The 12,161-nt window shown below is 37.8% G+C and overlaps 1 protein-coding gene across 2 annotated transcripts in view; it reads left to right on the top strand.

Annotated features, from left to right (window-relative positions):
• The window catches only part of LOC114655078 (protein shortage in chiasmata 1 ortholog), a 63,824-nt gene that overhangs the window by 43,947 nt on the left and 7,716 nt on the right, over window positions 1-12,161 (top strand). For both annotated transcript variants that reach the window (XM_028805974.2, XM_051929532.1), the window contains 5 exons: window positions 934-1,060; window positions 2,845-2,956; window positions 6,521-6,636; window positions 8,305-8,398; window positions 8,876-9,007. In XM_028805974.2, coding sequence (XP_028661807.2) covers window positions 934-1,060; window positions 2,845-2,956; window positions 6,521-6,636; window positions 8,305-8,398; window positions 8,876-9,007 — 581 coding nt within the window. The remainder of the gene's footprint in view (window positions 1-933; window positions 1,061-2,844; window positions 2,957-6,520; window positions 6,637-8,304; window positions 8,399-8,875; window positions 9,008-12,161) is intronic.

The following is a 12,161-nucleotide window of genomic DNA, read 5'->3' as shown; positions in this document are numbered from 1 at the left end:
TGGTTCCTACTTTGTATACTTTGCATGCCAAACATCTTTACATGAACTATTCACATATGCATGTACAGCACAATAAAATATTACTTTGATCCAGAAACATTTTTACCTTGATATATTGTATCTTAGCTCCAAATCCTTCTATACTATTTACATTTTAAAAGGTATTTAAATAAGTCTTGTTGCAAGTCTAAATTGTCAGTATCTAAATAAATGACACTCCAGAATTTTGCTAAAATAAACGTTGCTAAATTCACTTTCTGCACATTCTGCTTCAGCAGTAACCAAATTGCTCTTCCTGCATGACATGGACATGGACTTTTATTGGTTTTAGATTAAGCTGGGAAGGAGCTGTGTTAAATGCTAGCCAGTCACATTAAATTGTGGTTCAGAGGGAAGTAAGATATGTTCCCTGCTAGCATTAAGCATGACAAAACTGTGAAATGTGCTGAACTTGTGTATAAAGACATTTGCCCATATGATTTTGTAGCAACAATAACAACAATAAGTTGCTATGGTATTATTATATTGTTTTTGAGGAGCTCCAACCTACATGTTTTAAAATTTTGTGCTGTACCGGAACTCACAAAAAATAACAAGTACTAAAATTTACCTGATAGCCACATTTTTTGCAGTAACCAATGTGCCTCTAACTTAACATTAACTGATGTAACTCTTACTTAAGACAATTAATTTATAGAAAACTACTGAATTATAACATTTTTCAAAATAATAATCATTTTAGACTTACTATTAGTTGTAAAGTGTTATGTAAGTTGGGTGAATCTTTATTTATTAATTTTGGGTAATATAAAATTAAGTGTTTAAAAAAATCCAAGAATTAATTTTAATGAGGTATTGTGTCTTTACAATAATTACATGGGATTTTTTAGCAGTTCATTTTCTAATTGTTTTTTGGTTTTCCTTTAATCATAGGTCTTCCAAATGAAACCTTCAAATGGAATTCATCTGTCCTCCTAATGGAACTCGAGGTTCCTTTTGTGTTTCTTGCAACTGAGGGTCTAATTCGCTCTTCACAACTTCTGCAAAACCTGGAGTCGAGGTATGACTTTCAGTAGTACATTGAGGTGAAAGCCTTTGATTTAGAATTACAAGATAATTGTAAAACTGGTGTAGTAGTTAGCTTTGCTTTTTATCCATGGGGAAATGGTCATGAATCCTGACTTGGTCATTCTGTGCGTGGAGAGTGCAGATTCCTGTTTATGCATGTCTTTTTTTAGATATTAATGTTTTCCTCTCACATTCCAAATAAATTGGTTTGTGCCAAATCTAGGCTCACCTGGAATAAATTATTGTGGTGTGTACATGATGCACTGGCAATACAGCTGGTTGTTAAGTAGGATAAGATTCTAAATTATGAGTTTCACAAAGTACATTTATGGATAGATATAAAATACAGAGATGGAAAATTGTTCTAAAGACAATATTTAAATGCTACATTGTTAATGAGTGACACCATTACTAAAAGTAGCTAATGACCCTAACTGTCTGCAGCTAACATGGAGTTTCAGAACCTGATCATACCTCAGTTCTTGAAAACCAGTTTCTGAGTGGATTATTGGATTTTTCAAGACAATTTTGTGAAGTTTCATAAACTAAAAAACATATTTATCATACATAAAGTGAATATTTTTGATAACTTCACAACCTTAGTTTATTTGTGTTTTATTTTTCTTAACAATACATATAGCAATAATATGAAGATTTAATTACTTTCTGGAAATGTAAAATAATATTTTTTCTTTATGTTAGTGGATGGGTAGTTAAAAGAATGTCTTTTATTTCTGTATAAATAACGGATGCCTGTTCACTGTGCCTTTATCTGTCTGTCTTTCCATCCATCCGTCCATGTGTCTATTTATTTATTTAATTAATTAATTTTCCCCCAACTGCACTGATTTACTTTTTCATCCAAAAGATGGGCATATTAGTTTGATTGGCATCTCTTAAGTGGCCCCTGTGTTAATGTGTTTGGATGTTTGTGTGTGAGTGTCTCTTGTCAAGGACTGGCATCCCACCCAGGGTTGGTTCATTTCTGTCTCTCTCTAATGAAACAAACAGGTCCAGAGAATGGAAGAAATTATAAATTTTCTAAGTGTTTCAGACCATAAACAATTCTAAAAATTGTAAATGCATAATTTGTAGTAGTGATGATATCTGTGAAATTTTAGAGAAATATAAAACGTGGTTTATTTAAGCGTGATCTTTAAAGGCATATAATACAATAATTGTGCTCAGTTCATACTGAACTTTCACATGACTCTTGCTTGGAACATTCTATAATTCCTTCTTAACTGATATTCAAGTATATCACAAACCATAACATATGGGAGTGCTGTAAAGTAATTGCAGTATTTAAAATTTTGTAGTTATATTCTGTTGTACATCTTGTAATCAAGTGAGTTGTTTTGTAATGATAATAATTTAGCTGCTTGGACCATATTAAAAGTCTGTTGCAACTTTATAGTTTGCAGATAGCAATGTTAGATACTATCATCATTATCATAATGTATAAAAATAATCTATACAGTGACTACTAAATAGTTTTTGAAAATGCAAACATACAAGTATATTTATGTTGCTTTTTCCACTTCCCATGCATTTCCTGGTTGTTTATAAAAAATACTTGTAGTTTGTGATCAGCAAGCATCGGTGGAAATTAAACCAAGAAATTAGCAAGACTTCAACTCAGCCTGCTCAGACCTCTATGATTTTTACTGTTTTCATGATCTCTAGCAATGTAACTTTACTTATGATATCTAAGAAATATTTTATCAGTAACCAAATAATACAATGTTTAACCATTTTTACATATTTATATTGCAGATATAATATTACTATTTTAGAAAGAAGCTGTCCTGTGTCCGTGCAACTTTTTGAAGGAATGTTGTGTGATGCAGTTATTACAGTAGATGAAAGTACTGCAGTAGTTGTACAGGTATGCAGTTTCCTAATTCACTGATGAAAAAATATTAAAATAAGAAAATATATTGATCTGTGCAAATGTGTACTGTAAAATTTTCACAAGTGTAAAATGTTAACTAGTAAAAATGTGCAAATGTTGATTAGTGAAAATGAAATTTTAAGTTAACTTGTAATCTCAATTTCAGTATATTTTTTAAAATGCAAAAAGAAACAGAACAGCACTGACTGATAACTTAAATTGTACACATACTGTACATGATAACTTAAAATACATTGTGGTACCCGGCTGGGGTTCATGCCCGGCCGGGATGCCCAGGAGAACAGGAGGAGGGCCTGTGCCTCCTCCAGAACACGAGGGAGCGCCTGCCCTGGTTGCTTTGGGGGCCACGGGTACAGAGCATGGAAGCTCAACCCTGTAGGGGTCCATGGTGACCGCCAGGGGGCGCCCCGATGCCTTGGGAGCCCTGGACCTCAGCACTTCCGCCACACCCGGAAGTGCTGGGGGGAAGAGGATTGGGGACACCTGGAGGACTTCCGGATACACCGTCAGAGCTTCCGCCACACAGGGGTGTGGCTGCAGAAGTTCCTCAGGATGCACCTGGAGTCCATCCGGGCTGTATAAAAGGGGCCGCCTCCCTCCAGTCAATGGCAAGAGTCGAGTGGAAGAAGGACGGAGCTCAGAGGAGAGGAGTGGAGGCGGACCAGAGACTGAAGGCATTGTGAGTATGGCCAAGGACTTAAGGGGTGATTGGTGCTGCGGCACTGGGATTGTGCACTTCTGGAATGTATAATATGTACAATAAACGTGTGTGTGGTGAAATCAACATGTCTACCTGTCTGTGTCCGGGCTGTTCCCCACAACATCCATCCATCCATTTTCCAACCCGCTGAATCCGAACACAGGGTCACGGGGGTCTGCTGGAGCCAATCCCAGCCAACACAGGGCACAAGGCAGGAAACAATCCTGGGCAGGGTGCCAACCCACCGCAGAACTATAGAACATCCATCCATCCATCCATTTTCCAACCCGCTGAATCCGAACACAGGGTCACGGGGGTCTGCTGGAGCCAATCCCAGCCAACACAGGGCACAAGGCAGGAAACAATCCTGGGCAGGGTGCCAACCCACCGCAGACTATAGAACATGTTAATGAGAAATAACTGTGGTGAGAATTTCAGAATGAGACAATGTAGGAACATTTTCGTACAACAGAAGAAAAAGACATAACGTGCAGAATATGAAGGTAGTACTACATGGCAGTATTACATGTATGTTTGAGCACGTGAAAAGGAAAGATCCTATTGTGAAAGAAAACTAAGCAGAACTGGTCTCCTCACCCCGCGGTTATGTGGCAGATGCAGTTATTTATTATTAATGAAACATTAAATTAAAAGTAATTAAAGAAAAACTACTACATGAACCAAAATACCTTTTACTCAGTTTAAGTGTGAATCCCAAGTCATTACATATGCTGCTTTTCACAGGTGGTAGCCTAGACTGGGAAAAAGGGGTTTTCTTCTGAATTTTTAGTGTTTTCTTTGCCCACTACTGTTGCAGTTTAAACTGCACAGAGAAGCCAGTGATGGCAGCTGTAAAAGTATGCTTCTTAGCATCAAAAATAAAATGCTGAAAGACTGTACTTTCACATTGCCTCCTACTTACAGTAGCAATACATAACTTTATTATTTACAAGTTAAATAACAATCAGTAATTTTAACTACACGCAAAGAAAAGATCAGTACTTTGAACCTGGCACACCGCCAGTATTCTGTCTTGCATGTTTACCCAGCAACTCTTGGACCACTTATCTTTGGGATAATTGGATGTGACAGTCCACCTGTCCCAAAAGTAAAACCTGTCAGTCCTTTATTCCAAAAGTGGCTGCAGAAAGGATTCCTTACCTGTAAGCGAAAACAGATTGGGATAGGCAAGAAAAGTAAAGAAAGAAAATGGACAATTATTGCCCACTCTATGACAGCTTCCTTATTTATCCCATGGCCCCTTGCCTTTTACACTGGGCAGTCATGGTACAATAATTTCCTGCTGTTCCTGGAGTCTGGCTGTTGTCCTCTGTACCGCTGGTTCTCCCCCCATCGAGCACAACACAAAGTGGTGAAGATTTGCCAAGTAGAATGCAGGTATTGTGAAATTTTAGGACCTGATGTTGCAAAGACAAAATTAGCAACTGGAAAATATAAAATAATTGATAATCCACTATAAGTTAAGTGTAATTGGAAATTTGGATACTTTTTATGACCTAGAATAAAAAAATTGGAACTTTGGAAGCATGGTTACAAAGAAATTGCAGGTCCAAAGCAGTGCCAGAAAACAGGTGCACAATTTATTATGATGTCACGGATGGAGTCCATGTTGATTACATGCTTCAAAAGACTCACATAATCAATTAATATTACACCGAACTGCTCTGTCATTTGTGGCAATCAGTCAGAGAAAATTGATGAGGAAAGCTGTTAAGCATGCCCTCTTCAGCTTCATGACAATGTCCCCACACACAATGGGATGCAAAAGCTACTCTCTGAAACTTTGGATTTGAACAGCCATTACACCTTTTCTTCATATCTGGTCCTGTGTGACTACCAGCTTTTACCCAGTCTGAAGGGAAACATAAATGGGACATGCTGAGAGGGGGATGAAGATATCAGGTCAGCTACAGAAAAATGGTTGCAAAAGTGAGACAAAGTTTTATTTGAGTGGCATTAGAAAATTGTGTGAATGTTATAACAGTGTATTGAAGAGCAGAGAGATTATGTTGATGAATAAAACTTGCTTTGTTTTATTAGAGTTTCTCCTAATAGGCCTGGCTCAAAACTTTCTGAACTGTCCCCACAGATCATTTATTTGTTTATTAATGTACAGTACTTCCATTGCAGCTGCAGAGGAGACAATAAATAAAATGTATTGAAGCAGTTTTTTTTAAATACTATACAGTCTTCCCAATCTAATTACTAATTTATTTGACTGTTTTTTGTAAGGCTTACCTGAAAGAAATTACAGTGATATGAATGAGAAAACAAGACTATAATAATTTTAAACTACAATTATCAATGGTTGTTGTGCAATACAAAACAGACTTCCTTCAGAGCACACAGCTATACAACTGAGAGAAAAGCACTGAGGCTGTGTCAGCTAGCCCTTTATGTACACATAAAACGTACATCCAAATATGTATTTTAGACAGAAGAGGACAAACTTAATCTTAAATGCATAATCAAAGTTTGGTATGTGTATAAAGTTTTCTACAATGCTATTGGAATTGTTGTCTTTTTAAGAAAACATATTGCATTAAATGTTTGTATTGTTTTAATGGTTAAATAAAGCTTTAAGGGAAAAACACTGCCCTCTAGTTTATAGAGTATACTGTTGGTCTGAAAATTCCCAGGTCCTTCTAGTTCCCTGCCACACATAAGATTTATTTTGGAAACTTAAATTTGAGAGTTTGTAAATACTAAATAGCTTTTCAAAACACACTAATAGGTATAGGATGTACAAAAATAATCTCTATGCCAGTTAGAAAATGTCCAATTTATTCTGCTTTTGATTTGCTGACTATTTCCAGGAAATAGAACAGCTGACAGAGGAGAAAGCAGCCGATTGCTTTATCCTGAGAATGCTGGCATTATCTCTGCAGTACACCTGCTGTTGGATAATTTTAAGTGTTACAGACACATCAAGGTAATCTCATGCTTGTTATTCTAAGACCTGGTAAGTAAATTTGATTTATTAAGTGTAAAGATGAGATGATAGATACATTCTCAGTACTTTGAAGACACATTTTTGTCATATGCTATATTTACTTGTTTCTAACAGACTTATAGGTGGAAGAGAAAGATAGATTCATAGAAAAAGTTAATGTGATTACCTTAATGATTCTTTTTAAACCCCATTCATGTACTACACCCTAATTTAAAATAAGAAACATTTGTCAAGATAACCTGTCATAGATTCATATTTATCCATCCCATCTTTCATTTTCCCAGCTCGCTTATCCAGGGCAGGTTTGCAGGACGGCTGGAGCCTATCCCAGCAATCATCAGGCACAAGGCACGAACAACTCCTGAACAGGGTGCCAGTCCATAACAGGGCAAACGCACACATACACACACTTAGTAATTTATGTAGTGACTAAATTACATGAAGTGTTATTTTACATTGTTTACCACATTTAAATAACACAATTTTTCTATGTAATTTGTTTTTAAATATCCTATCAGAGCATTATATTAATGTTTTTTCTTGTGGAGGTTGTATACTCTTGTGTAATTAAGTTGTTAAATATCCAAGTCACAATTGTGACCCTTATAAATGAGGTAGAAACACCCACATTTTTTCAATACCTAACGGATGTAAGACAAGCCACACAACTGGACAAATAACAAAACAGAAACTTGGCTTTTAAGTAGGTTGTTTTCTATATTCAAGTCAGATGTGAGTATCTAAAATACAGCTATCACTAATAAATTCCATGAATTAAACCCATAAACCATCTAACTTATTCTTTAAGGCCACCAGCACTGCAAATAAAGCTTCCCCTCCAATGTTTCCATATTAACACTAGATTATTAAATATAATCCCATTTTCTATGTAGCTCATCATCCATAATAGCAGGTATCTAAATATACTTTAGTGGACAACATTACTGCCACCAGGCACCCTGGGGGACATCTTTTAGTCTTCTTTCTGTCCTCCCATTGTCATTCTTCTATTTCTGCATCCATGGAGCAATTATTTAATACAGAAGGCATGCTGTTCCCTTGTGGTATTCTTCTTCCCAACTGCCATAACATAGCACTGTTCTGCCAAGACTTTCTGTTTCTTGGTGCTCTATTTGAGCCATGTCCTTGACTTGTAAATTGCCTCTCTGCTTCCATTTAACTTTATTGTTTGTTTCCAGCTGACTTCAAAGTTTGCAAGCTACAGCATTTGTGAACATTACCCATGGTGAAAGGCAGTTCTTGACAACAGCAGTATATTATTTTGCAAATTGACTTTTTCAGCAGAACAGTGTTCCATTGTATATGGCTAACAAGTTCAGAATGCTGCATTAGCCACAAAGAGTAACTAGATCCCAATCCTATCAATCATTTACATGATGAGATGATACAATCCAAAACAGAAATCCACCACCAGGTCATTTACAAACCACATTAGTATTGACAATGGCCAGTATCCCCATTTGCCTATTCTAAGAACAAATGGATCTGCAGTCCTTTAGGCAGTTAAAATGAAAGAGGTGTTTTATGGACGTTATATCATAATATGCCTTATTGTTTGTTACATTAGGAGAAGAGTATCACTATCTTATTACTTGTTAATGAACTAAATTGGAATATTTTCCATAGGTACACTTTTACTGGAAAAGTATTCTGTAATCTGGTACTAATATATGCTGCACTTGTGCTCTTGGGGCTAAAGTCAGAGGACCTGGAAATTAAGGTACAATGTTTATTTGCATTTTCTGTGGACAATGAGAAAGTGCCAGCATAATTACTATAATATTAACACAATACTTACATCACTGAAATATTATTAAATAGCTGTCCTTAGCAATAAGTTGATGAATATTTGTGTTTATGCTAAAGTGGTGGTTTATAAACTTATGATAATAAATAATTATTGATGGTTTTTATGGTGTATATTTGTATTTATGAGTTATTTGTATGAGTGCCACCAAACTAAACATTCTACTAACTGCCAATAAAATCTAGTAAAATACGCAAAAGTTTACCAACACAGAAAAATATGGAGTACATTATTATTGTATTATTCTGTACTTTGAGTATCCAGAATAGCAAATTAGAATGACTGAATGACTGTTAATATCATAACAACCATTAAATCAGGATTAGTAACTCTCCTTTGCAGATGTGAAATGATGGTCTTATATATTTATTATATCTGTATTCTTTATAGGTATTAATTTCATCAAACACAGCTGAAACAGCACAACTAATACATCAGATCGGTAGCTTTACATTAATGTCTTCCAAGACTGACCCCTTAATCTGGCTTGATAGATCTTGGCTTTCTGTTGTAGCATCAGAGGTGAGCAACATTGTGTACACAGAGTCATATATTCTTTTGTATTTTTTTTCTGTAAGCAGGTTTGACAACATTATATTTCGTTATTTATGTTATGTGCAACATCAACATTTTATTGTGTTTTCCAGTATATTTCTGACAATCCAGCTGACCAATGCTCCCCAGAAGTCCTAGTTCCCCGAAGCAAAAATTGTATTGACACAGAATATACAGAATTAGTAATACATTTTGATGCTGTCAGCTGTTTAGTTGCAGTGGCTTTGAGTAGAAGTTAAAGTGTGTCCTATGATATTACGGTAGTGTTACCTTTGAACTGGCCGCTGTAATGGTGCAGGTCAACTCCTTGCTCTCTCTTCTATGATGGGAGCCTCTTGAATCCAACACCGTCGATAGTCATGGCCGAGATGAGCTTGGCAGATGAGGACTAAACACACCAAGCAAGGGGATAGTGAAAACTGCAAGTGCTTTTATTAAAATAAAACAAAAGTGTTCCAAAAAGTGCAGCGCTCCAAACTGTCAATAAATAATTCATAAGATGAAGTGTTCTGTGGAGGATAAAAATCAATTAACAGGAAAATCTATTAAAAATGAGGTTAAAACACAGTGCAGGAAACTCATTGCAAATCCCACAAGCCCTGGTGCCTTGCTTTAAAACTGGTGCCTCTCTGGCTTATCCTATTCAGACCTCGCAGCCCAGAGAGATGTCGACCAGCAGGTGCAGACTTCCATCTCATCCGGCCCGTGTCCCCTGCTGCCTATCCTATGGCGTCCGTGGGCGACCACTGAGCCCTGCTCCACCCGTACCGCTGCCAATCCAGCCTCCACCCAGTGCAGGCACTCTGTGCTCCCACCGCTGCCATCTCAAAGGCTCCTCCCAGCGAGAGTACCACCAGAGCATAATGGTCTTTCCTACTTCAAAGATGCTAAACAGGAGCAACCAAAAGCCCCTTCCAGAGCGATGGCCACTCACTCCTCCTTGGGGCTCTGCTCCTGTCCACCTACTTCCAGGTGGGAAATCAGACTGCCCACACATGACAGCAAGGCAGTGCACGGACAACTGACCACCTCGCACCAACCTGAAGACGGGGGTGTCTTAAAACTGTCAGTTTTTCTGAACCATGGTCCACTATGCCACAGCCGTCCGTACTTATCTGAAAAGTTTGTGGTACGTGGCTGGGGGTCAGACCTAGCTGGGACGCCTGGAAGGACTGGGTCGTGGCATATTTATCCTCCGGGCCACGAGGGGGCAACCGCTCTGGAGTAGAAGAGGCCCACGGAAGGGGAGCAGGGAGGCTCAAGACTGTTGGGGCCTCTGGTCACCACCAGGGGGCGCCCCGAGCCTCATGGAGCCGGGGACTTATTCACTTCCGCCACACCCATGGAGGACGATCTTTCCAGGGTCACCTTCCGGGTGCTCTCCTGATGCTTCCGCCACACCAGGATGTGACGTCAGGTAGAGCACCTGGAGCTCATCCAGGTGAGGATAAATGGGGCCGCCTCCCTCCTGTCATTGAGCTGGAGTCGAGAGCAGGAGGAAGAAGCTCCTGGAGAGAGGAGACAGGTGGCCCAGGGACGAGGAGAGAGAAGGCCAAGGAAAAAGGTGACTGGGGCTGAAGGCACAATGTTGTTGTGCGGGTCTGAGTTTGTGTTGTGTGGAGAAGAAAATAAAAGTACATTTGGATAAAGATGCGGTGTCGGTCTGATGGTGTCCGGGCAAATATCACAAGGTACATATTGAATAAGTTACATATTATTTAAAATTGAATATTTTAAGTAGTAAAAATACCACTGTTCACCTTTGTATGCACTTTCTAAATTATAAGATACTATTTTCTTAGTATATATGTAATTGATAGGTTGTTTTAGTAATTTCTTGAAATCTTCTTTTCTGTCTGAATAATGTAACATGCATTTACTGAACTCCCTAAAATATTTATAATTTAGTATTCTTGAATGTTCAAATAAACATTTTTAGATTTAAAATCACCTAATGCATTTAGAACTGTTTAATATATTTTTAAGATCACATGTTTGCATATATTATTAGCTAGGAATGCACTGTTTTAATTTGCTGTTTTTTCAATAAATGTAGTGTCAAAGCAGGTGATAGTCTTTCTGCATTGCACCAAACTTCCTGGTCTTTCACAATCACTCTTCTAAAGTGCATGACAAAGACAGAAGCCTGTGTATAATAATAGGTCCTGCTGGGCTACATGATTTTGTTTTCAATTATTATTATTATTGTTACAGTATTTGACACTTTATTTTCTTCTAGTGTTCATCCCTTTTGGTATTTTCAGATAGTGAATCCACTAGAGGAGGACTGCATATTAACTATATTATGTATTTTCGCTACTGTTGTTCTTGTTCAGTAACTCTGCTTTAAATGTGGATTTTGCTCAGTCCTCTCCTCCCCATAGTCTCGGTCAAGCAATTCTACAAATGGAGTAATTTAAAATGAGGCTAAAAATATTCATTTCTGCCCAGTCCAGAAACCCTAACCCGTCCACCTCCTGCATTTTCTGCAGATAATTTCTGTGCACATAGGATGTGGAGTAACCTCCACAATATAAATGTGTCCAGAAAGATTGCACAAACTGCAGCTGAGGTTCCATCTCATGGGATAGAGCCAGACCCCCTTTGCAACCTCTGCCCCCTTTAACACTCTCCCACCTATCCCCACATGCTTCTGGAATGTCCTCCAGATGCTACCTTCTGGTGTAGGATTGTTTGGTATACCAGTACTGTAAAGTGCCAAAAACCCCAAATTTTAAACTGGTAAGGTACCAGCATTTTGGGTTTTTTGGTACTGGAAGAAAACATCAGCTTTCCTGTGAAACCCTCCCTCACTTATGGGAAAATATCTATTTTATAGACTACATGAAATAAAACTACACGTTTTAACTTAATCGGATTTTCATGGGGGACTAAATCCCTCTTGTGTTATTCTTACCCTACAACTTGCCCCCTCAAGTTGTCTTCCTGCTGGACTTTGCTTTCTTTGCTGCTCCTTCTTGTAATTACTGGTATCTTGCTGAAAATAAGCTGGCCTTGCTGTTCCTTCAGCTTGGAAGTCATCATTTTATAATCTTGTCCTTCTTGAACTCTTTCCATCCTGGATCAAGAAAGCCTCTGGATGTGCTAAACAAAACTAATT

The sequence above is a fragment of the Erpetoichthys calabaricus genome, chromosome 7 (genome assembly GCF_900747795.2).
Source record: "Erpetoichthys calabaricus chromosome 7, fErpCal1.3, whole genome shotgun sequence".
NCBI lineage: Eukaryota > Metazoa > Chordata > Cladistia > Polypteriformes > Polypteridae > Erpetoichthys > Erpetoichthys calabaricus.
The sequence above is the reverse complement of the archived record's forward strand: the minus strand, read 5'-3'. Positions and strand labels throughout refer to the sequence as shown.